Source organism: Cebidichthys violaceus, unplaced genomic scaffold (assembly GCF_023349555.1).
Source record: "Cebidichthys violaceus isolate CVI_PGR_0920_01 unplaced genomic scaffold, fCebVio1.0.p SCAF_3, whole genome shotgun sequence".
Taxonomy (NCBI): Eukaryota; Metazoa; Chordata; class Actinopteri; order Perciformes; family Stichaeidae; genus Cebidichthys; species Cebidichthys violaceus.
The window spans coordinates 2,993,475-3,020,245 of NW_027176483.1; the positions used below are offsets into that span (position 1 = coordinate 2,993,475).

At 44.1% G+C, this 26,771-nt stretch overlaps 1 protein-coding gene across 7 annotated transcripts in view; it reads right to left on the minus strand.

Moving 5' to 3' along the window:
- Positions 1–1,261: 1,261 nt before the first annotated feature.
- The window catches only part of LOC137881856 (alpha-1,3-mannosyl-glycoprotein 4-beta-N-acetylglucosaminyltransferase C-like), a 39,091-nt gene continuing 13,581 nt past the window's right edge, over positions 1,262–26,771 (minus strand). For 5 of the 7 annotated variants that reach the window (XM_068724015.1, XM_068724011.1, XM_068724012.1 and 2 more), the window contains 3 exons: positions 2,987–3,120; positions 2,690–2,837; positions 1,262–2,609 (listed from right to left, as the gene is read on the minus strand). In XM_068724015.1, coding sequence (XP_068580116.1) covers positions 1,444–2,609; positions 2,690–2,837; positions 2,987–3,112 — 1,440 coding nt within the window. In that variant the 5' untranslated portion in view covers positions 3,113–3,120 and the 3' untranslated portion in view covers positions 1,262–1,443. Of the gene's footprint in view, positions 2,610–2,689; positions 2,838–2,986; positions 3,121–17,774; positions 17,868–18,514; positions 19,076–26,771 lie in introns of those variants that run through there. The other 2 variants (XM_068724013.1, XM_068724014.1) reach the window with 2 other exon arrangements.

Below are 26,771 nucleotides of genomic sequence, written 5' to 3' on the forward strand. Positions count from 1 at the left end.
CTCAACGACGACTCACTTCTTTGTCTTCCTGCAGTCAGACCGTCTGTTTCACTCTGGAGACAGAGACGCTCACACGTCTTCAGAAGCCAGTTAACGTTGACGATGCCATTGCTGCCATTAAATATAATAACCTGTCTCTCTTATCGGATTGAAAATAATATTAATAAACATAAACATTCTGATACCATATAATATGTTAATATGAAACTCAATATTATTACATTAATAGCAGAATATTACTAATTAAATAAACTAAACTATTTTATTTGATGATGCAGTATTAAATCTAACTTACTATGCTATAACTGGAGTTATAATATATAATAACTACGTAGAATATTCACAACGGGCTGGTAGTCATTCATCGATTACAAGTATTTATATATATATAATTTTTTCAGACAATTTGTAACAGTTTTTATGAGGTTTTTGTTTTTAAACATTCAAAGCAAGATTTAAGACATTTTATTACATTTGCACAATTAATTGTTGCAGAGAGTTTTTCTGGTTCAGTTGCTGATTATTAATAATAATAAGTTATGTGTCTCTGATTCTACCAGCAGATGGCAGCAAAGGACAAACAAACTAAAGATATACCTTCTTATAAAAGCGGTCAGACTAATTCTGTACATAATACAGAATATCATTATTTTAAGAAATGATGTGAAGACATTGATGACGTCAGAGGGATCAGCTGTTTGGTGACCTGTGAACTCCAGGTTCTCTTCAGAGAATAAAGCTTTCGACTACCGACTACCTGCAGTCTTTAAGCGATCAAGTCATTATTGTCTAGACACTCCCAGCTGATGGTGGACTTGTAGAGGAGAGAAGTCACAGTTGACTCGTACTAAAGGTTCTTTCTCTCACTTCTGAACGGGAGAAACTTCTTTCACGTCGTTATCGGATCGTCAGGCTGAAGCTCAGCTCTCAAGTCCTGACAGAATTACACATGAAGGAAGTCTAACGAGCCTTTTAAACTCCTCCTCCTCCTCCTCCTCCTCCTTTTCCACTTTTCATATCTTTTTTAGATTGTGTTTAATTTTAGATGTAGGAAACAGTGCAGCACTGAAAACATCCTCGCTCTTCTTCAGACTTCGGGCGATAATCCGACCGAATCGACACCTCGTCTCACTTCATACTGGACTGAATCAGTGATGGACGAATCGTGATTCCACACGTTGGTAACCAGGTTATAAAACAGACGTAACGCCCCTTTAATAAGGTGCTATGACAAACAACAAGGAAGCAGTCATGTGGCAACAATTTTATATAGAGATTTAGGAAAAAGAACAAACGGTATAAAGGCTCCATACTGTACAGAATCTGTCATTTTAATACACATTCACATTGAAAACAACCCAAGAAAATATGGATCGCTTTGAATCCCATGAACACGGACTTCCCAGAAGTAGTCCAGAATGAACACTGTACACACGGACTCTGTCACTTTCTGAACTGGCTCACTGGCTGTGTGGTCCATAAACTGATAGTCCTTATGATGAGCCATTCCTTCTGGCCGGCGGTGACGACGACTCGCACACACTCGATGTCGAAGCCGATCTTGCGGTCCACGCCGTCCACCTCGACGCTGCCGCCTTTGAACTCCCCCAGCGTGATGTAGGAGGCGCACTGTCTGCCCTGCTTGGTGTCCGCGGCCTTCTGTCCCACCTCCAGAGCCCCGTGGTGGAGGACGTCGTTCCGTCTGTCCTCCGTGCCCGTCACGATCTTAATCCTGCTGATTTTCGTCGACTTGTTGAAGATGACGAGAAAGAAGTCTCCCGTGGAAGGAGGCTTCCCCCAGAAGTACTCGTCGACGGTGCTGTAGGCCTTGGTGGCGTCGTAGTTTTCGAAGACGTTGATGTTGGTGTACATGCTGGCCGGAGGGTTGTCAGGAATGTCGACGGAGTCTTCCTCGAAGTCGTCGTCCTTCAGCTTGTTCTCGGCTCCTTTGTAAGAGGAGTAGTAGCCCATGTGCTGGAACAGCGAGGGCTTGAAGCGGATCACGTCCTTCTGGGCCAGCAGACCCCTGAAGTGGATGAGGAGCCAGTCGCAGGGCATCTCCTGGTAGAACATGAGGAGGAAATGAGCCAGACGCGGCAGGTCCCTGGAGTGGTACAGCTTCCCGATGTAGCCCAGCTTGGAGAACTCCAGCATCACCCAGTAGGAACCTTCCCTGGAGGTGATCACCTTCTTCAGCGCCGTCAGGAAGTTCCTGGAGCAGCGCACGTCGTCCTCCAGCATCATGTAGAAGTGAGAGAGGTTTGTGCAGAAGTTGAGGAGGAAAGCGTAGTCCACGTTCTGCTTGGAGCGGAAACGGACCCGGTCCTCCGGGTCGTTGTAATTCCTCTTCAGCCCGTCCAGAGACGGATAGTACTCCTCCGGGGCCTGGATCACCAGGAGCCGTCCGGCTATGATGTGGTGGGCAAACTTCCTGGTGATTTCCTGCACCAGGTTCTCACACCAGGCCAGGTCAAAGTCTGCCAGGTGGACCACGACCACGATCTCTTTGAGCTCCTCGTAACTGGACTGATCAAAGATGGACTTGATCGTCTCCAGGAGGTAGTTCCCCTTTTTCCTCTTGACAGAAGACAAACCAATGGTGAGATACTCTGCGAACAGAAATCACTTGAGTCACTTCATTACGCCACAAAAAAAAAAACGGCAGCGGCGCCTTGGTGGAAATACCTACTTTTTCGCGACAAAGGAATTCCCGCGAGGTAGCGATACGTCACGTTAATCGTCCCGGAGAAGTTGGACAGATCCGTGAAGGTGTGGACGTATCGCTCAGAGGTTGAAGGATGCATCAGCGTCTCTCCCAGCTGTCTCTTTTCAGCCTCCTAAAAAATTACACAATGGAGAAAAGTTACGAAAGAACAAGTACCTCAAGAGCATATTTAACTATTTAGTTACATTCCACCGCTGGCAGCAGCAGTACTGGTACATTGAACCCATCAGGATCAACCCTGTGGAAGGGGAGACATCTCACCAGCACAAAGCCATCGTCCATGTAAAGGTTGAAGAAGAGGAGGAAGGCGATGAGGAAGCCGAGGAAGGGGAACATGGAGCGTTTCCTGAAACACCTCATCTTCTCCACGAGCTTCCACATGAGCATAAAGACCACTGCGGGACATCAGAGAAGAAACAGGAATGAAGATGTAGGAGAGAAGGTACACAACACTACATATATATATACATATATATATATATATATACACACACAGTATATACAGATGATGAAGAGCAGGTAGCACCTTTATTTACTGGGCTGATGAGAGTCGAAAGACTGAACCAAAACAATACGGCTGTGGGCCGTAAAACGAAACAACCCTTTTCACATTTCACGCGCTCCTTCCATCCATTGTTGGTGTACAGATATCGATGAGCGCAGCTGTAATTAAAACGCTCATGAGTCCCCGGAGCCGGGTGGACGTTCGTCTTTAATTGGGGCCGTGACGAGGCGCTCGTCCCCGACAGACGTGGCCCGAAGAAGGACGATTTTTTTTTTCCCGAAGCTCTATCGTTGGATTACGCGGAACGTTTGCTGACGAAGGATTCGTTTTCGGGAAACAGTCATGTGTTCCACGACCTGACAGGCACAGAGAAGAACAAATGCCTCCTGCTCCAGTGTGATATTTACTCGCAGTGTTGACAGTCTTTTAAGTAAAGAAGATTCTCTCTCTCTCTCTCTGTCCCATTTGGCACCTCATCTAAGAAACTACCGATCCCACGACACCCTCCCTGATTCTGATGTTGCGTAACACAAGAACCAAGCCTTTTCCACGTGAGGAACCGTGAGCTCCCCTCCCTCCCCCATCCCTCCCTCCCTCCCCCCCCTCGGTGATGGGGACAATTATGGCAAAGGGCCGCTCGGCTCGCCGCTGAGCCAAATAACTCAATAAACAACTTATTATTCACTGTGTTATCATCTGCCATCTGCCAGAGAAGTAAAGCCATTTTGTGTTTCTGCAAAAAAAAAAAAAAAAGAGAAGAGCTCCTCCACCTTTGGAGATGCAGCGGCAAGAGTGAGAGGGAACAACACAATGACAGCTGTGAGTCAATATTATGAGAGCCCTCCACACACACACACACACACACACACACACACACACACACACACACACACACACACACACACACACACACACACACACACACACACACACACACAGACACAGAGCATTACTTTGAAAAAGCAGCCTGCAAAATCAGATATTGAGACGACAAAAGAATATCTAACAAGGCGAAATAAGAAGAAAAAAAAATGTGATTTTTTTTGTTTGCTTTCTCCGAGTGAATCTAAACAACAAACAAGCCTCCCATAGGTCACGCACATTTATATGGAAATGAGGGTTTGTCTATGAATAAATAAGCACCATTTGTTGGGTCTGTTTGCTTTAGTTTAAAAAGCGCTGCTCTGCCAAGTTGTTTTTCTTTTTCTTTTGTTTTTTTTTTCCCTCCGGTGAATTATCGGCGTGTTTGCCCCCGTGAGCTCATTTCTACGACTGAAGTCGTTTTCGATTAGAGCCGGTGAAATAATAACAGGTAGAGAGGAATACCAATGAGTCCTATAGGAGGGTTTACCTTCAACTCCAGCACCAGAGGACGTCCGTCCACTTGTCTTCTGTTTTATGAATGAGCGGTTTTTAATATTAGTCTCTTTGGGCTTTACAGGTAAATCTTCTGGATGAAAAAAAGTAAAAATGAAGCTGAGTGATTCAGACGTTTTCCCCGGGTTTTTTTTTTTTCGTCTACGCCGCTTCAACAATAGCTTGGGAACAAATTATGATTAAAGGAACAGACTAACTTGTCCTCAGACTTGGGAGCACTGCAGCAGATTTTTATTTTTATTAAATTAGGGGGTACTACTCTCTTAAATTGCACATTAAGGCGGCCGGCAGTCGCGCTCTCTGTTTGTACCGCAGCAGAAAAAGGATTTTTTTTTCTGCTTCTCCTCCCGTCTGACATGAATGTGATGTTTTTACTGATCAGTCTGAAGAGCAGAAAGCTGAACACGTGTCTTTAAAATGGAATGAACCCAGTCTTTACAGCCCACTACATCTTAACCATATCTTTTATTACCATAGACTGTGTAGAAGAAGTGGAATCTCTTTTGATGTCACCTGAAGCCTTCCGTTCGGCATTTTGGCCGTCGCCATCTTGTTTTTGTGCAACCAAAAGTGACGCGAGAGGGGCGGGGCTAAGCAGGGGAAACCAAAAATGTTACAATTAACTTTCATGAAGTGAAAACACTTTGACGAGAGCTAAAGTGAAACACGGACAACTCCCGGACTGAACAACGTTGCGTTAGCAACCTGTCAATCACAGTGTAGCCCCGCCCCTAAAGCATCCCCTGCTTTATGGTCTGTTTGACTCTAAATGGAGCATAATGTACTAAATGAACATCATGCTGTATTGAAGAAGACTGTAAACTAGAGATTGAGACCATAAACTCATGTTTACAATGTTTACTGAGGGAATAAATCAAGAGAGAAGTAGAGTCATTTTAGACTAGACTTCTATACAACCAGAGGAGTCGCCCCCTGGTGGACACTAGAGAGAATGCAGCTTTAAGACACTTTAGTATTGCCTTAACCAGAGTTAGCTTTGCAGAGACGTTTAGGTTTATCTTCAGAGAATCATAATTCCACTTCAAAATGGAGATCATGTTATCTTCCACACTGTAAAAACACACAATGATGAAGAAAAAGAGGTAAAAACAAAAGTAAGAAAAAGGGCTGCACAACCAAAGAAAGAGGATTCAACCACTTCCACTACTACCATTGTTAGTATGTAAAGCCTCTCGCGCTCAGATTACCCCAACATGCAATTTACTGTTTGTACAGGACTTGAATTGTACCGTGAAGAAGAAAAAAAATGCAGCGACTGCCGAGGATCACGTGTGTTCGTGGAGTCCATCATGTGAACCAGCTGTCACATAGATGCATCGCTGTGGCGTCTCGCGGCGCGGCAGCAACAAGTATCTCATCCATCTTTTATTATTATTCAGGGATGGGTTTTTTTCCTCTTTTTTTTTCTGCTGAGAAAGCAGACTCTGTTTCACACTCGGGAGCCTCCCAGTACAACCAGCACAGCCCAGCATCGCTGCTGCAGGCTATGCTGCCGCTACTGAAGCAAATTGGGATTAAGTGCCTTGCTGAAGGGCACCTCGATGGAAGTTGTTGAATTTCAAGGCATCACTCATTTATACTCCGCGATCAGACTTCCACAGCTCGGCTCTAGTTATTGACTCTGAAGCCCTCCAGCGATGAACTCGTCTCCTTTAACTTTCATTCAGGCTGCAGGCCGACATTTTTACAAATTACTGCTCAAGTCAGACTTTTTTTTTTTTCGAGGTTGTTAATCTTCATTTGAGGATCTGTTTGCGATACAAACTGACAGGGGATGTGGGGAAAAAAAATCCATAAAATGTGCAGAATCGCACCAACAAAAGGACATTTTCTAACCCACCCGAGGTTGTTCTGCTTCTTCTCGGCTGAGGTTGAACGGGCTGAAAACGTTGAGATCAGATGATCCTACAAAGCCCCGGATTACGTCCGAGGTCCTCCACTGATTGTGCATAGTGAAGATCAGTTTACTCATCACTAGTAGCACCACTCGGCTTGTGAAGACGGTTGAATTAGGCCCTTTAGGATTCTGGAGGAGCTCTCTGGTCTATCAGTACAAAAGTATAAATATGAAATTCTCTGACTTTTCATTTAGCGCCATCATCAGGTCAAAGTGTGACATCCAATACTGCTACAACCTTTGCTCATCCCAACTTGTCACAAATGTGTCTTAAACCTGCATTCTCTCTAGTGTCCATCAGGGGGCGACTCCTCTGGTTGTATAGAAGTCTAGTCTAAAATGACTCTACTTCTCTCTTGATTTATTCCCTCAGTAAACATTGTAAACATGAGTTTATGGTCTCAATCTCTAGTTTACAGTCTTCTTCAACACAGCATGATGTTCATTTAGTACATTATGCTCCATTAGAGTCAAACAGACCATAAAGCAGGGGATGATTTAGAGGCGGGGCTACGTTGTGATTGACAGGTTGCTAACGCAACGTTGTTCAGTCTGGGAGTTGTTTACAACTTTAGCCTCGTCAAAGTGTTTCCACTTCATGAAAGTTAATTGAAACATTTTTGGTCGCCTAAAAACGTTTCCCCTGCCTAGCCCCGCCCCCTCTCGTGTCACTTTTGGTTGCAAAAAAACAAGATGGCGACGGCCAAAATGCTTCATAAACCAGATCACTGCGTATTTCCCTTCAATGACCCTGCCTGGTGTTACCCATTCATGGCGTGTTGTGTATATGTTTACATTGCGTCTGTGTCTTTGTCGCCCTAGTTTGTATATTTGTGTTTGCGTCGGCTTATGGGGATTAATTCTATCCTATTATATCTGCGTTACCTTTGGTTTGTTATTGTTTCATATTTAGTTAATCTAAAACACCTGGAAATCAATTACAAGAAAAACTCTTTTAACATTTTAAAGCAAATCTATTACTTTATTTTCGCTGTTTTATATAATGTCGTTTTTTTCAGTGCATAACCTCGTATAAATAAACAACCCACTGAGTGATTCCCCTTCAAAAGGTCCTGAGAGTTTAGCGCCATCTTCAACCTGAACGGTGATAAAGATAACGCCTCTGCACTAAGATGTTCAGGAGTGGATCATCGCGGCGCTGCGGTGAGCTCCGGAATCCGTGCCAAGAGCTCTTAACGGCTTTCTTTCTTCAAGTTTATGAACTTCACAGAGCCTCGTGGAACTCCGTGAACAGAATTTAATACACGACGCGCGTCTTAAGACACTATATCCGGCTATTATTCTCCATCTCCATGCTTGCCTCGGCGGGCCTCGGGCCGAGAGCTAATGTGGGTCAAAGCGCTGACTGGCTGAGAGGAGAAGCCCGTCCTCATTACGGTCCCCGCCGCTGGGACCGAAAGAGGAGAAAAAAAGAAAGAAAAAGAGAAGCCTTTCATGTTCCTCTTCTTCGACCTGAAAGGTAAATACACTCCAGATGCAATTTACATGGAGCGAGCGCAGGCGTGCTGCACGCCATCGCCACGCCGCAGAAGCAGAGAGCCCAAGACTCCTTCGACCTCCAGCACTGTGCTGCTGCCTCTCTGCAGGCGACTCGAGTCATTGATTCCAGAGGTCCGGTCACTTCAAACAGTCTAAAAGCAAAGGTTAGAAGCAGCGCCGTCTTCAGTTAAACACTGTTTTTACACCTCAGAGCATGAAAAGCTTGAGCTTTGAGATTCACGTTTCTAAGCTTCCTGTAATAAGCGATACGAATACGTGGGCCTGGTTCAGTCACAGCGGATCCATGTGCAACGCAGAATATTAATGAAGAGGAAACGCTCTCCAAAAAAAAAATGCAATTAATCTCTTATGAAATGGCTCCTCGGTGCCTCTAATGAGAAGCCATTTTAATGTGTGTTGAACGAAAAAAAGCCATTTTGGTAAACACCATTGTTCATTTCTCTGTTGTCAGGAAGGGTATGAAGCCACACGGACCCTGCTGAGTGTGTGTGTGTGTGTGTGTGTGTGTGTGTGTGTGTGTGTGTGTGTGTGTGGCAGGAAAACAGGTCTCTGGCTGCCGCTTCTTTAAATGTTCACCGATTGTATTTGAATGAGCTTTTTTTTTTAACACATATTTCATTTTGCTTGAACGGCAGATATTCACGTCGCTGACCGATGCGGTCGAGTACGGTTATTACACGTAATTATGTGTAATTACATGATGAGTACGGTGTCTGTCTACACTGTTTGATTGACGATGTTAACGCTGTTGTTAAATACGTGAGCCTGAACGTTCATTGACAGAGTGACACCTTCAGGTCGACTCACTTCTTCCACAGCTTTAGGTCACTGAAGAAAGCTGTGAGCGGTAACAGAAAGCTCTGGAAACGTGCAGTAAGCGCACCTTGAGTTCAGATGAAAAACGGAAAACACGGTGGAAGCTTCTCCACGTTCTCCTGAATCCACCTTTTTCATATTTATTCACAATTATTATTTGTATTATTGTCCTGAGGTTTCTTTCCTTTTCATACTTTGTTTAAAGACGTTTTTGTTTGAGTAGTTTTTTTCTCATGTGAAGGACAGAAGGGGACAGAGAGCCAATAATGTGTCCCCACCCTGAAGTACCGTCACACTAAAGTACTGAACCAGGTCTCAGCTGGTACTGTATGTTGTCACAAGTACAACACACTGATACTTGTTCCCCTCATAGGAGCCAATGCAGCGATGCTTTTCCTCCTTCCAAAATCTAGTGTTATCAATATTTCAATGGTCCTCGCTGTTGCTGTTGCAGCTTCCGCGTTGACTGGAAACGACTCGACAAGATGTGGGCGTAAAAATGTTATTTTAGGTAAAAAAAAAAAAAGGCAGCTTGTTAAAAAAATATTAAAATGACAACTTCACGGCCAGATATCAAGGCCGGAGCGAGACTCTGCGCACTTTAATACGGGTTCGACTGAGGCGCTGAAATGCAATTTCCTGGCCAGAATTAAAGTTGCCGCACGGAGCCAGAGGAGAAAAATGTTAATAGAGTTCAAAGAGAGCGGGGCGGTGGAGTCATCAGTGAGTAAACAGCGTTTCTTCCAGAAGAAAGCAAAGCTTCCTCTCCGCTCGGCTCGGGGTGTTTACTTATTCATCAAGGGGGAGGGGGGTAGGGGGAGGGGGCAGCGAGACTCCAGGCTCCAGCAGTTACCCTCTTTCCTGCTGTTGGACAAGAGGGGCAGACCCCCATTAAAGATGCATTGGAACCAGGCGTTGGCTGCAAGAGCTGTTGCCAAAATATTCATGCAACCCTCGCTGCACGTTTTGGTCGTCGGCAGGCGGAGCTGCACGCGAGTTGATGCAGCGTTTCGTCTTTGTTTTGGCCAATTCACTGCAAAATCGTGTGCATGAAGTGTTCTCGTTCATTTTTTTTTTTTGCACAGGCGAGAGCGAGTCGGTTTCGAAAAAGGCACAAAGGAAAAAGGAGCGACCTGTTAAAAAAGAAATGAGGAGCAAAGAGGATTTACAAAAATAAGCCTGGCAAAGGTTCACGAAAGGAACAACTTCCTCCAGTTTCAGACATCCATTGGTTTCCATTAATGTGGAAATAACAGATTCTTGAAACAAAAAATAAATACAGATTGTTGGTTGCGACTCCATTACAGTACATTACAGTCATTTAACAGACTCTTTTATCCAAAGCGACTTACAATTCAGTATCTATCTACACACCGTAGACGCAGCTACGGGAGACATTTAGGGGTTAAGTGTCTTGCTCAAGGACACATTGACATTGAGACTAGCAAAGCAGGAGCCGGGGATCGAACCTCCGACCCTCTGATTGAAAGGCGGCCCTGCTCTCCACTTAGCCCCGGTCACCCACGGTCTCCACAACCCACTGGTGAGAAGAATGCGACAAAAGTCGACGTTCTAACGTTTGATATCAGCGCTAACGCGAGACGGCATGAGTGTGGGAAAATGACACGTTGGTTTTTAAACTGCAGCACGTTCTTAACGGCACAACAGTCATGACCACGTTCCACTTCTACCCGCTGAGCTTCTCCACCTAAACTGTGGTGCAGAGCCTCGAGAGGGTCGAGGTGGATCCAGAGGGAAGCAGCGGAGCGCAGACGTACGTATACTTGCAGCTTTTCCTTCCGAGCTTACAGAAATAATCTGCAACGTTTTCCTGCTTATGTTGGAGCTCCGATCGGTCCGCTATCAGAGCGGTTCCTTTCATCTGCTCTAAACACCAACGCACGTCTGCTAACAGAACAAGTGGACACCTTATTCAGCTGTTATTGGAGGACGTATTTACTCCAGGACCCGTTTCATAAAATATGGATTAATAACGTTGTTTTTCAGGCTAAAAATAGATCCTGTTTCTTCCTCATCCAGCTGCCGCGGTGGTTTGAGAGCAGTTTAAAGAAGGGTATCAGGTTATTGCTGGTTAACGTGGTCAGACTGGGAGCATGGTCGGTGGGGGTTCCTGAAGGAATCTTTTAGACGATAATCATAAACCCGCTATTAAAATGTAACGGCACTAAAAATCCCTTTAAAAAGCAGTTTTAACTAATTAATAAAGTCTGGTGTTCAAATGACAAATTCACATTTTTATGTCAAATTAAATGATCCGGCTCCATTGGTCTTTTATTTTAAGCTGCTCTTAATTATGATAAATTACGTTCATATTCTCATCTAAAATATGAACTATATATATCAAGACTCCTTTCATTATTAATGTAGGAAAGCCTTTTGTTTTTGAAAATGTGCTCCTGTGGGGTTGATATTATTAACCACGTCCGTCCAAAACGTCATCACTTTCATCCTTTTAGACACGTGAATGGGTCATAATTATCATATGAATTATTGAGCCATGGTGTTTTGTGAGTTCACAGTGAAACTCTAATCAGCTCATACTTCTCCTCTTGGTGTTACAGAGAGACGGGTTTAAATCACAGCGCCTCTGGTCACGGCTGTCACAGCCAATCAGCAGCTGCGGTTAGAGACTCCTCGGCTCCGATTGGTTGTTCTTCCTCGTTAGTGAGGTTGTTAACGTCACAGGATAAAACGAATCATTTTAACATTATTATATCATATTTAAAAGACGTCTTTTACAGCAACTTTGACTTCTTTGATTAACTGGTAAGAAAGCGAATCAACGTCAAACAGCTGTTTGGACAGGAAGAGTTTCAGGATGAATCCATTCATCTGAACACGACACTGGTTGCAACGTTTTTGTTTTGCTTTATGCTTCAGAAAAACGCTCCGCCATGTATTTGCTTTGATCGTTTATCAAGCCGACACAACGCCGCTGACAATACATTCAAAAGAGTGAGAGAGAAATCTGTCCCGGCTTCAAAGTCACTGCGTCTATCAGAACGGAAGAAGAAGAAGAAGAAGTATTGAAATAACAGAAGAGAAAGTACGCAAGTATCATCAGGAACATTAACTTAAAGTATGAGACGTGATCCCTGTCAAGTGAAGTGATCCCTTTTTAAAGAGTCTATATATATATATATATATATATATATATATATTTTCAACATCATCACATCTGGAGATAGGAGGTTTTACCCGGACAGGAAGTGGATGGAAAAACTGTCATCTGAGAAGCAACTGTCAGAGAAAAGTAGTAAAAAGTACAACGTTTACCTCCTGAGCTGTACTTGAGTAGTAAGCATAAAGCTGCATTAAATGGAAATACTCAAATAAAGTACAAGTACCTCAAACTGTACTTAAGTACAGCGCTTGAGTAAATGCTCTTAGTTACAATCCTCCAGTTTGTACCTGCTTTATTAAAGGTTAGAAGTTACTACAGGTCTGCTTTATACCACGTTTACATCGAGATCTTTTAAGTCTTTAGTAACATACTTGTTTTAAACATCTTAATTTGTTTGTTGATCATATTTTATTCTACATTTTCATGTTGTTAAATGATGTCTTTTACTATTGCGCTACGTTTATTGTCCCGCACCAATCACAGAATGATGTAAGGAACAATAAACCGTCTCTGACTCGGATTCTTTAGGCCATGAACAGAAACCTGTTTTAACTCCTCTACAGATTTAAACATAATTCACGCAGAAGGCCGTTCACTGTGTTATTATAGCGCCGAACACTCGTCAGCGATGCAGAGAGCGATTCCACGGTCACAGGCTGTGACTTCGTGAATCACCGCGTCTATTCCGGGCCAGCAGCTCGTCTGATTGTCGCGTAGCGTTCAGGACCGGCGATGACTAACTCGGCTTGAAACGTGTAAAGATGACGGATTTGGGTGACAGGAGGCGGACAGGAGGCGGACAGGAGGCGGTGTCGCGTTCCGTAAAGAGGGTCATTTTAGGAAACGTCGATAACTTGGATAATATCTTCTTCTTTGTGTTCTGGGAGCTGCCCCCCCCCCCCCCAAAAAAAAAAAAACCCAAACCAACAACTAAAGTCAGGCGCTTTGCTCAAAGGCACGTGAGAACATTACAAAAGCTGCCAAAGAGGAAAAGGTAAAATATTAGTTTCTGTGTTTCATATTTCAGGTTTGAGCTCCGTTAGGTTTTACTGGCGTCGGCTTCACTCTGACAGATGGGAAAAGGTTGTTTATTCGTAAAATAAAAATGTTCAATATTGGAGGCATGAGAGTGAAAAATATTTAAATTAAAAACAGGAAATAAATAAGGGGGGGGGGGGAAGAAAATGATGAAAGAAGAGAAGAAGAGAGAAGGAACAGAATTAAAGATAAATATTTTAGGGACTATTTAAGCTTCTCTCATGTTCTCCCTAAATACTCAAATACCTTGAAGAACAGAATGTATTTCAACGTGTAGTGAGGGTGTGAGCCGGCTGCTCCTCGTCACAATCTAAAGATTTATTCTATCTCATTTAGTCTCATTCAAAAAACAAATAACCTGCATTCTCACCAGACAAGACGTCTGAAGCTTGAGCAGTTCTGCCTTTTATGAGCTATGGTGGTAAAATATGAACCGGTTACACCCGTACGGTCGCTTTACTGACACTGAGAGTGCTTCAGCTGGATCGGTCGTCTCTAACAAAAGGCCGATCAGACGAGGTCATCGGACGACGCGTTGATTCTGAATTAAGAAACTCTTCGTTAATGACGTGGCCTGCTTTCTCGCCTGCTCTTTAAATTGCCTCTGAGAGCACCGGGCTGGTAACGAGGAGCTCGTCTCGTCTCGTCTCGACGGCCCAATTGGTTAACGTGTGTGCCGGAAAAATAATTCCTTTCAGCGCGTATGCTTAATTAACCTGTAGACTGTAAACTGACCTTCAGGCCGGCATGTTAAACTGTTCAAAAACACTCTCTGTGGTTAACCGTTGACATCCCTACTGCAGGTAGCATTTCACACGTCAACCCTTCATGGTGGTAATGTGGCGTTAACAAAGGTAGAAACACATATAAATATATATAGATATATATATATATAAATAAAACCTTTATCATAAACAAAATCTAGATTTAACTGAAAAAAAATGTATAAAAAGCAGCCGTCTCAATGATGTCATTTTTCTCATAAGTTTGGTTTTAATTAGTTATTTGATGCCATTAAAAAAAAGGGGGGGTTGTGACGTCACGATTGACAGCTGAAGTAGTCGAGCGCCTCACGCTGACAAGCTCGGCTCACGATTGGCTCGGGCGGGTGTGTGGGCGGGACCTCGATACGGGCGATCCGGGCCCCCTGTCACTGCTGAGCAGACTCCAAATTGACGTCAACAAGCGCAAGATGGCAGCTCCCGTATCCGCTTCTCTTCTTCTGTACAGTGGGAGGAAGTGGAGACTCGTTGTCCATATATATATATATATATATATATATATATATATATATATATATATATATATATATATATATATATATATATATATATATATATATGTATACATATATACAGTGAATGATCTTAGATGGCCAGAGATGACAGTAGAGGGAGGGATATGGACGACTGTGATGGACAATTAAACTTAATTGGTGAAGTATTTTCTGCCTGTTTACAAACTTAATAAACTAGTAGTTGCTGGTGCAACTGTAAAGCTCAGCAGTTACCAAATCACCCAATCACAATCCTTTCACCAGAGCTTTAAACCGGAAACCTCCTGCTTTTTTTTTTCTCAGACCTAATCCCGTCAACACAAGTTCCTGCGGTTCCCCTTTTTTTTCCCGCTGCCAAAGGATCGACACGCTTGCTGATCTACCTGGGTGGAAACGTGTCTGTGAGGCCCGGGCGATGGAGGCACTCTGACTCGTCAATCATCCATTGGGCAGAGGAGCGTCTGCCCAGAGCCGCTCGACGGCGTTTAGACGTTTAGACGGCAGCGAGACATTCTGCGAGTGCTGCTCTGTGGTCCACACGTACAATCAATCCTCCTGTTATTGCCTCTCGCTTGCCGTGGGGGCAATAGGGCGAAAGGGATGTGATATCGCCCAGGACTTGCCAATAATAAAATTCCATCAGCGAGAGAGCACCGGGGGGGGTGTCAACCCTCGGTCTGAGCCATATTTTCAATAACAAACAGCCCTCCTGTGAGAAGTCAACAATGCCCCGAAGGTGAGACGCGTGCTATTTGTCACTCTGGCTGCAATGGCGACGTGTGTTAGATAAATGCAGAATATGTGCGGATATTTCACGTGTGAAATGAAAGTGCCTGAGAGGGAAACACAGAAGTGATTAAAGCATCCTCAGAGCTCTGCAGGAACAGGGGGAATATCCACGTGGAAGAAGAAGAAGAGGAAGAAGAAGGGTGCAGTCTCATTGGCACTCGTTGGGAGGAGAGGTGCATGTGTGTGTGAGAGAAACAGATCCACTGGAGAGACGCAACAAAATATATGGAAGGGGGGGAAGAGGATGCTGGTCTCCATGGCGACAAGTGTTTAATGGAAACATCAGTTGGCATTGAGACGCCCAAAATCTTTGTGACTATGAAACAATAACGCTCGCTGTAAAAAAATCATCTCACAGCTCAGAGAGAGAGAGAGAGGGAGAGAGAAAAAGAGAGAGAGAGAGAGAGGGGGAGAGAGGGAGGGAGAGAGACAGAGAGAGTGAGAGAGAGACAGAGCGAGAGAGAGAGGGAGAGGGGGGAGAGAGAGTGAGACAGAGAGAGAGAGAGGGGGAGAGAGAGAGGGAGAGAGACAGAGAAAGTGAGAGTAAGAGGTGAGAGATAGGGAGAGAAAGAGTGAGACAGAGTGAGAGAGAGTGAGAGAGACAGAGAGGGAGAGAGAGAGAGACAGAGAGAGAGACAGAGAGGGAGAGAGAGAGAGAGAGAGACAGAGAGGGAGACAGAGAGGGAGAGAGATAGAGAGAGAGACAGAGAGGGAGAGAGACAGAGAGAGAGACAGAGAGAGAGAGAGTGTCTCTGAAGCTCACTCGGTCACTAAAATCCTCCCGATATATATTCTATTTTTTTCTCCAGGAGACGGTGATGCAGAGATATGCTAATTAAGGAACATGGAGCTGGATTCACAGCACAGCTGAGCGGCGTCCCGGTTCACATCTTCCTTCCTCCACTCATGAGGGTGTCAGAGAGGGGGAGGGCTTGAGACAGCTTGTGAACGCCATGACGATAGAGGATGTCGTCCACATGTTCAAAATGAGGAAAACATTTTTTTTTACAAGTTTGGTCAAAAGAAAAATGTTTCTCTCTTGACGTAATAAGTGCTCAATATGCAAAAAGAAAACGCATGAATATTTAATTTGTTGCAGTCACTAAGTGAGCAACGTCTGATGAAAATAAAGCATGTTTTCTGTAATGCTATTTTTTTAAGTACACTCATATCGGCAAGTACTCAAAAGCAAGTACTTGTACTGCATCCCTGTTGTAAAGTACTAGGTGTTACGGTTTGGGGAAAGATCAAAGTTAAAACCAACATTGACCGGTTGACGTTACAAGAAGTCGTACGAGGCGGAAAACACAACGGTTCAGCTTCATTATCTAAAATACTTCATCTGACGGTAAAACAAAAAGTGAACACACAAAATGTAATGTATGTATTCAATGTATTATTATATAATCTCCTATTGTACATCGTTGGCTGGAAAAAAAAACCCGTTGCTTTTAACGAGGCGTTCACAAGCCTCTCGTATCCATATTGGAGTGTTTTTCATTTTCCAATTATCAAGACAGGAACGCATGGTTTAAAAAACAACAACTACATCTCCGGCCTTTGACAGAAGGACGAACCAGAAAACGTGTCTGGAGCCAACTTCAACTTCAACCCCCATAGGAGCCCCATATTTAGAATTGGAATGAATCCATTATATTATTTTGAACCGTTATTCTATTATCATTTACCGCACTTTAACTAGGCTAATCTCATTGTTTCTCGGAGTAAATACAGAGTCTGTTACGGTGTTGCCATGTCGCTTGAAGATAGCTAACCCAAGTCCCACAAGTCATCTGGGAGACAACTTTTCGTGGCTCAACGGTGGTCAAGATGAACTCCAACCGGTTAAAAACAGTGTTTAATATCTTGAAAACATCCACCGTTTACTTTGCCAACGCTGAAACAGATAATAGAATGAATATTTTAGAATATTCAGAGTCTCAGAAGCACCTGTGCATTATTATATTTTGGTGTTTGATTAAAAACTTAACAGCTATTGGTGATCGGAACCAGCCTTTCCTGTTAGAGGAAGACAGTTTTCATGTAATTTTCGCCCTAAAACATTGCAGTCTGCACGTCAGAGTTCATGTCCACGTCGCTCCGTTATTCATCCATCCATCTGCCTCTTGACACGCGGTCATGCTTTCGGTCGTCGCCCAGCTTCGGTGTAAATTTGGCAGCGAGCGGAGGCTTCTCTTTGGCCCTCTGAAAACGCCTCCTCGACATCGCTGTCGACTCACACTGATATCAGATATTTATTACAGCCAAAGCGGAGACGTGAACGGCGATCCAAAAAAAAAAAAAGGAGTCAAGAGATGTAGATGGAGCCGAGCCTGAAAAAGCCCATGTTGTGAATGCAACCTGAGAGCGCAGAGCAACAGAAATCATCATCGCTCAGGTGTCTGCCAACAGTGTACCCGAGAAGCTGCTACTATAAGACCAACATAATAGGATGCTAATAAATCCTCCGGAGATCAGCGGGAGTTCAAAATGATGTTTCCCAGAACGCTCATCAATCACGCGATGCGGGGAAGCCGTCGTGCTCTTGGACGGCGTTCTGTTTCGCTGTCGTCGGTGTACAACACCACACCGCCGCTCGTCTCTAACGTCTCAGCTCGATGTAAACAACCGTCGTTTGATTGAGTAACGCCGCGAATCTTTTACCGCTTCGCTGTTGCTCAGGCCGGCGTCGCTTCTTTGCCTCTTCTTCACTTGTCACTGTCTGTTCTGCTCTCCAGTCTCGTCCCGTTTTGCTGTTTGTTGTTTAGTCTTAAGCGAGTGACTTTCGTGCAGCTTTATGCAAACGCAAAAAGACCACAAAGAAAAAAAAAAAAGACAAAAAGATGACAAAAAAAGGACCACAAAAAAAGGCCAAAACAACAGCAAAGAGACAAAGTTAGCATGCTAACGCACCCGAGCTAAGATGGCGATCAAGCTAAACGTTAGCATTTAGCTCAAAGCACCGCTGGGCTTTGGCACGGCTTAACAGAGCCACCCCGCCTGGCTGTAGAATTTAATATCTGTAAAATGTAAGACGTCAGCAATTAATTGATAACGTATCAATACTGAGGAGGTATTTAATTATCTGGAATGCACCGTATTAACGCCGCACCGACCTATTAAGAGGAGCATTTTAACTTGAACGACCTACTCCATTATCTTTGAGTTAATACATTATCAGCTGCGGTGAGCCGCCACGCTCCAGAAAACTAATGTCATTAAAGAATTTCATCTTTATCGAAAAAAAGGGGCTTTTTTTTCGTGTTGTTAAAAAGATTAGCTGAGGGACGGAGCTCCGTCGCACAGTTGTAGCCTTATAAAGTGGAGTTATGGGATGTGCCGGATGAAAACGTTTCTTTGTCGTGTTTGCAGCAGCAGTTCTCTCCACTACTGTTTCTATTTACCGTTTTGCTCGGAGGAGAACGGGAGGAAGGAGAAGGACTTCCCCGTCAACCATCAGCTAACATGTCGACTCTCCATTGGAAGGATAGCGAGAGGCTGACTCTCATCACTCAGCTGGAGAACATCGAGAAGAAATGAGCCGGGAGGACAAAGTTCAGACATTAAGCCTGCACTGCTCCACGACGAGCAACACCGCGATGAAGAAATGTTAACACATCTCACTTCCTTCCTGAAGTTAACGCGTTTGTTACAATCCTTTTTTTTCCCCCCTTCAGCGTTAAGCGCTTCAGTGTTTATCAGACCTTTGCGCGCATTGGAGACATTTAAATAAAAAAAAAATATATATATATATATATATATATCTCATTTACGAGCTGACTCCTTTCTTGTTCAAAGACACTGCAGTGATGCACTTGTCTGGTCCACCATGTTGCATATGTGACACAATAACACACACACACACACACACACACACACACTTAGATTTCACAGAGAAGCTCATTCAGAGTCACTGAGATACTGAGTCAACACTAAAGAGACAAATACCAGTTGTACAATGGGGTGTTATTACGATGCATTATGCAGTTATGTCGGAGTAAATACTTTTTGAACACATTTCACAAACATAATTCAGAAATAAATGTTGTTTTGTTCGTTGTAAAAGTACTTATTTTAACCAGATTTGATGTCTTTTATCTGGTTTCGGTGTTAAAATGTTGTTTCGATCGTTACATGTAAACGTGTTCTTTGTTCCGTTCCTCGGGGGACCTTGACTCACAGACAGAAGAAGTATATTACCCATCGTTATCTCCTTAAAGTCTGCTGTGAGTTTCATTTCTTTCACATTCAAGTTGTTCCAAGAACGAGGTGAGCCGGAGAGACACACACACACACACACACACACACACACACACACACACACACACACACTGATGCTTTTTTTTTGTCGCCGCCATCCGCGATGATCAAAAGTTTTGTCCGTCAGGAAACCGAGAAACCGGGTCCTTCAAAGGTGCGGACGACCGGCAAGCCTGCCTTCAGAGGAGACGAGCTCGGCTTATTAAGACTCCAGGAGCCTGCTGGGACCCTTTAAACACAGCAGCAGCAGCAGCGGCAGCGGCTCAATACTGCACTTCATCTAATGCACGGTGACTCAAAACACATGTTGAACAAAGCTCACAACGTTACCAAACACATTACCGAACCTACAGTCCCTGTCCATCTACTTTAAATGACGCATTCCTGCAGGGAAACCCCCCCCCCCCCCCCGTCTGCTGCTGCAACGTGTGAAACTGTAAACTGTCCGTTTAGCGCCTGAATCACAAAGTGGATCTGAATTAATGCAGATTGTCCCTCCTACTCACAGACACAATAGTTTGCCCAGATGAAATCATGGAGTCAGGTAAAGTCACCGACGGGATATCGACTCCTACATCTGCTTGAAACTGCAAAAGTGAGAAGCAAATTATCTCCGAAGAGTGAGCACTCGATCCACAGAAAGCTTCACCCTGTCACCTCTCTCTCTCTCTCTCTCTCTCTCTCTCTGGTAAAAACACACTCTGGCTGGATGAATTGATGCCGTGTGCAGTTCGCTGACAGCTACAGCTGAGACTAAAATCCTCAGAAGCTACTCAGAGGCCCTCGGAAATGTTTTTCCTCCTCCGTGGGACCTGAAGGCCACACGAAACGACCTCAAACACAGCCTAACTGAAGGTGCATTCAGGGGCGCTCCTCAATCGCGTCTATAGCGTCAGACATTTGTAAGTCTTCAAGCGGGAAGTGGCCCTGAAGCAGTTCCATGAAGCTGGTTCGCTGCAACACAGGACGGACAACTGTGAAATGAACAATACATTTTCCCAGTTTTAATCCTTCGTCACTGTGTTCATCGGTCATTTATCTCTTGTTATGCGCTAAATACATGTCAAAAATAATAAAATACGTGTCAAAGGATCAACATCTCCATCAAATCGTTTGTCTTTTCTCTTCCTGCAAAAATCTCATCTCATCTTCAACCTCTTATCTGGGATCGGGTCGTGGGGGGCAACAGCTCCAGCAGGTGGACCCCCAAACTTCCCTTTCCCGGGGCCACATCAGCCAGCTCTGACTGGGGGGGATCGCGAGGCGCTCCCAGGACCAGTTTGGAGATATAGTCCCTCCACCTGGTCCCGGGCCTCCCTCGGGGGTCTCCTCCCAGCCGGTCGTGTCTGGAAACACCTCCCCAGGTGGCGTCCTCACCAGATGCCCGAAAACCACCATTCCTGCAAAAATGCTTTTTGTAAATATTTCATCCCGAACTCAAACACTGTCGGCTCCAAGCTGTCATATAAACCGCACTTCACCTCGTGGTGGAGTGCGGCAGCCGACGGAGAGACAGGAAGAGACGTGCGTTCGGATACGAGTCGCCAACAATGTGGAAACGGTAAAGAGGAAACGGAAAAGAAGCCCGACTGGCTACCGAGTTAGCGGTTAGCTCGCCCCTCGTCTGTTTCCACATGGACGAGCGACTCGCGGCTTCGTAGACGGTTGGAGGAACAGCGGCCTCCACCTTCCTACAGCTGGATATCTACTTAGTATTCCAGTGGAAAAACAAAAAAAAAGGATGATGACACTGTATCACAACCGCATGCAGGACCGCCGACGCCGCAGCAGCAGCAGCAGCACAACTGCAGGGGCAGAAAAGAAGAAAACCGAAGTCGAGAGCTCAACTTTCGGCGGGCAGGAAGTCCGTGACGAAATCCTCTGGTGGGATTTTGCAAAAAAATGAAGAAAAAACAAACAACAAGGTAAGAGCGAGGCGTTGAATGTCAAACGCTTATCTGGTCCAATCAGTGACGAGCTTCAGTCTGTGTCAAAGAAGAGGAGCATATTCCCCCCCTAATTAGTGACATAATCCCTGATCTGAATCAATTGTGCTGGGAATTTAATTTGTGCGCTCTTCACGGTTCACCAGGTCGCTGATGTGAACGAGGAGGATTGATAAGCTCCCATCTGATTGTCCTTCTGGCTCCAAATTGATGACAGGCTCAGTGACTACTGAACTGTTAAGTGGCTGATTTGGTTCTTGCTCATTGTTCGGCATCACTGCTGAGTATTTATACAGGGAGACGAATCTGTGTCCGTCTTCTCGCACGATATTAAGATGATTATTAGTTGTGTTGCTATTGGTGGTTGCAGCAGTTGTGCAACCCAAGTACTTTACTCATGTACTGTTACTATAGTACTTCTAGTACTTTATACCTCTACTTCACTACATTTCAGAGGCAAATATTGCACTTCTTACTGCAGCTACTCCTTAATTAGACATCTGTACTCACTAATGATATTACAGATTAATATTTGACATGCATAACATAATCATCTGATGAAATATAACGCGTCGTTATTGATTAAACCGCAGTAGCAACCGACATTAAGACGCTGCTTACAGCAACGCAACATTTATTATCCAGACTTCATATAATACACAAATCACAGGGAGTATTCTGCGTGAGTACTTCTACTTGTAATACTTTTGACTTGCGTATCCAATGCGTCTCCAGCGACCCATGAAAAGTTTGACGAAGTGCAGGCGTCCGCAGAAGGACAGCGGGGCGGTAAAAGGTTCTCAATAAAACGCTGAATGTTTCTTCTCCACACTGACTAACAGCGGTATTGTGGTATTGGCGGGTTGCTGTTAAAGGGACACTGGGACACCATGAAGAAGAGCACGGGACAATAACGGCAGGTATGAAGCTCGTATCTAGGAGCTCGGTGGGTTTTCTTTTCTTCGTTGTCGGGATTTCTCACGAAACGGATAATCGATAAATAAAACGTTGCGGAATATCCAACAATGCTCTCCGCTCATGAAACAGCTTTCCCCGTAATTTACCAATATCCCTCTAGTTTAAACCTCCCGTTTCAACCATCTGGAAGCTCAAAGACACCATCTCAATCCGACTCTAAATACCCCTGATAAATATGATAAATAACAACAGCGGTAAAGAAGCTGTGGCGTGAGTTTCGGGCCTCTGCTCGCCTTCTGCTCGCCGGGTCCCCTGACGGCGGTGCGTCCCGTCCCTCTTACTCTTGACTTTGTCGTAATTACCTTTTCGCCCGCAGAGGTGCGAGCGGAGATCTGAATCATTAAGACACCAAGAGCTCACTTCTTCTCACATCCGATGCGATCGTATATCACCGTTTCATATCGTCCATAAAAGTGTAACCTTCACCGCGGAGGAGGAAACCAACCCGTTCGAACATTTTGGTCCAAACATTCAGGAATATCAATTAGGACACTAATAACTGAAGATGATCTCCTCTCTTTTTTTTTCTCCATAATATCCCACAAGTAGATTTATTTTTGGGACCAGATTAGTGCCTTCAAGTGCAAACCCAAATAGCTTTTTTTTTTTTTTTCCCCTCTCTGTATGTTAAGCAGCTTAGCATTATGACATCTCTGTTGAAGGATAAAGTTGCTGTTTTTGTAGAAATTGTCGTTTTGACGGTTTATAAATCTGCACAAAAAGCCTCACAGATCGCTGGCGTCACTCCGCTGAAGCTCCTCGCTGGGTTCAAACAGGCAAAAGAGGATGAATGTTGTTTTACAGGAAGCTGGAAGCTCACTGAGAAACATGTAGAGCTTCTACCCGTGAAAACGAGGCCGCTTCGATCTGATTTTATTGACTTCACTATTCTTGGCTACATCTGTGCCAGCGCCGGAGAATTCTGCAAAAAAAAAAATAACCACTCACTAAGAGATGATAGAGAAGCAGAGTTTGTGGTCTCCTCCCGTCCCCTGTCCCCCGATAGAGGACATAAAGACACGTCCGATTGCACAGCGAGGATTTATCGTGAGCTTTGAAGGTGTTGCTTTTGATTTGCTCCGTTCAACTGTTTTTATTAGAGCGAGGAGCTGCTGCAGCGGAGTGATTTTTTTTTTGATTTTTTTTTAGCTCCACGCCTTTCACAAGGTTTGGGTGTCCTCTAAATGAAAACTGAAAAGAGTTCCCTCTTCCAGTTCCCATTTTACCGACACTCTTGACACCACCGGTTCCTCCCTGCTGATTCAAAACGCCGTCGACGCCTGAGCTTCTCTCACAGCGAGCGTCTGACTCGTTCATTTAGCTGCGAGCGACTCCAGCGGTGCTTTGTCAGCAGTTCATCGTGGAGACGTTTCAAACATGCGCGCAAGTTCATGGCGTTGGATTCAGGGCGTCGTGCGCCATTTTGGTTTTGTCTCACATCGCTGCGGTTTATCGGAGAAGTTGGTTCGTTTTTTGTTTTTTTTCTTGCACAACCATAGAATTAATGATTAGTACATGTTATCGTGAAATCACTTTTAACGTCATTGGACCGTCACCTTGTTGTTTAAACTGGATTATATCATAAGGATTAATAAGGGTCATTTGAGTACTAACTCAAGATGAATTGATTTAATAAACCCACTGCTAAGTCTGGTGTCTCTTTTACGTGATTTTACTGTTTTTATGTTGTTCTACTTTTTGCTTTTCTTTCAAATCAATCATCGAACTACTTGTCAAACTAGCAAGAGAGCAACCTCTCTGAGATGAACACTGATCAGATCAAACACTTCATTTGATCCGCCAAAGAAACCATGTGATGTTCTGCTACAATAAACAAGTTTTCAAACGTAAAAAACCCCCAAAACAACAACCTCTCAATAAAGACAAAATGACATCATACAAATCTTATTACGCTCACAGAATCTCTGTAATCTCCGGCCCAGCTTTGTCTTCGCAGCACCTCGCTCTTATCTTCTCCCTTTTCGACACAAATTGTTAAAATGTCCTTGGGCGAAAAAAAAAAAAAAAAAAAAAAACCCCATCCTAATAACAATTCTGCAGACTTTTGAGGAGGCTTATTGCAGCCGTGATGCACTTCAGAGGAGAATAAAGAAGAAGAAGAAAAAATAAAAAATAAAAAATTGTGATGAAAGCAGAAGACGCGTCTCCACGGACCTAAAACATCCGCAGATAATACGACTACAACTGAGCGAAATGTAAGGACGGACTCGGTTATTAAAATGCAACAAAAAAAAAGCTTTGAAATAAAACAACCCCCCCCCCCCCCCCCCCATTGTGCTGTGAGTTCATCACCCTGACCGGTGCCTCTTGATGAAAGCTTGTGTATCTGCAGGATAATGAGTGTTCCCAGGCCGGTCAGGGATGTCTTGCTCTGCCCATTGAGCTACACGAGCACAAGCAGCTTTTTATTTTTTGGGGTTTTTTTTTTTTTTTTTTTTGGCACCGACACGAGAAATGGAAGGGATTATGTGCTCCGCCTGCCAACACGGTCTTTTGATGAGAGGCCAGGTAATATCAGACATATCTCCATTAATACGAGCGTCTCCGTCTCCTCTCGGTTGCCCCCCCCCCCCCCCCCTCTCTCTCTCACCAGGTTGTTTATCTTGTCTCAGGGATAATTAAGCCTTGAGGGACTGTTGTAGGCTTCCCTCTGCTAAGTTGTCAAAAAGTTAGAGGGAGGCAGATCAAACGCGAGAGCGAATAAGAAGCTGATCTAGCAGAGACAATAGACGTATTGTTGGAGATGCTTTTTCCTTTGACTGCGAGATGAGAGTCCACTCAAACAACTAGGAAGGACACATTAGAGTCTGTAATGAGTTTTGGGTTTAGTACCCTAAATTATTTTGGTCAATTAATTCATTACTCAATTGCAGAAAATGGATCAAAAACTATTTTGATAATTGCTAAATCGTTGCAGTCATTGAGACGCAGAAGGATTTGCTGCTTTCACTTCTTTTTTTCATGTCACTGTGAATTTAAGATTCTGAGGTTTTAAAATGTCAGACAGACAACACAACCAATTTGAAACACATCACGACTCATTGACATATTAAAGACTGAACAGTTCAGAAATCATCGAATACCATGATAAGACCCAAACTGACGACGTGTTCGTCTCAAATGTTGCTGAAACAGGAGCAGGGGACTATCTCCAGCACAGACTTGGACCTCTAGTAAGAAATTATAGCATCAAGAAGGTGTTTGTTTTACAACACGTATGACCACTGACACACTACTCTTACTGATCTGTTAAATTCTCCGAAAGTTAGCATTAAAAAATGCTGCATTTGCATATTTAAACATTTCAGAAACATAGTAATGAAACTTGTCTTCTGCTCATGTGAGTAATCAACAGAGGACGTCTCATCTATAAGTTAGGTTGTCGATGGCTTAGTCACCACACGCCCTCCACTCAGCCTTCACACATTTAGAAAACAACAACACTTACATCAGACTGTTGTCGCTTTGATTTCAGCTCGCCGTTCGACACAACAATCTACCCGACTAAAACCTGACGGTGAACTCGGCGCTCTGGGCTCCGGTGAACTCACTCGTGCAGCTGCTGATCAGAGTTCCCCCTCAAACAGACACCAAAGGCGGTTTGGATCTCTCCGGTGTTGAACATCGGAGCCCCTCAGGGCTGCGTGCTCAGCCCCCTCCCGTTCAGTTCAAGCTGTAGGAAAGCAACCTACTGCTCGACGGCAGTAAAACCAAGGAGGTCGTTGACTTCTGACTACGTCAGTGGAGCTGAGGTGGACCAAAGGAACAGTTTTAAGTTTTTAAGTTCCTGGGAATCAGCGTCACAAACAACCTCCAGCCGTCACATCTCCATCCGGGTGGGAAAAAAACCCCATTAAACGACAAAAATAAAGAAGGCAGAATTTCTGCGCCAAGTGCTTTAACTTTAAACTTCAACTATCACAGCAGAGCAATAGAAAGCGTCCTGAATAGGAGCATTACGAACAGGCATTGGGAGGTAAACGGCTCAGGACAGGAGGTGATTAACACCACCCAGAAGATCATTGGTGCCCATCCACAGACCGTCTGACAAGAGGTGCCAGCGAAGAGCCCGAAGGATATTAAAAGACTGTTCACCATCAGTGACTGTACAACCAGACTTCAGAGCAGCTTGTTTCCTCAGGCATCCTCCACCCTATAATATAGTTGGTTTTTTGTTGTTGTGCATTTTCTTATTTTCTTATGTAGTAGACGTTTTCTCAAAATGTGTTTTTTCTCAGACTCTGATTCAGCTCTACTTCAGTAGCTCTTACATGCAGAAAGTTCCATTCCTATCTATACTCTGCAGGTTTTTTACAGTTTGTTTGAATATTATTCACAGCCTGATTTACAGAACATTTCATTCCTAAAAGCGTGATTCATGTCGGGATAAAAAGGAGATATCCAAAATCCCCTCTTTGAAATTCTTTTGACTCGAACATATCGACAAAATGAAGCG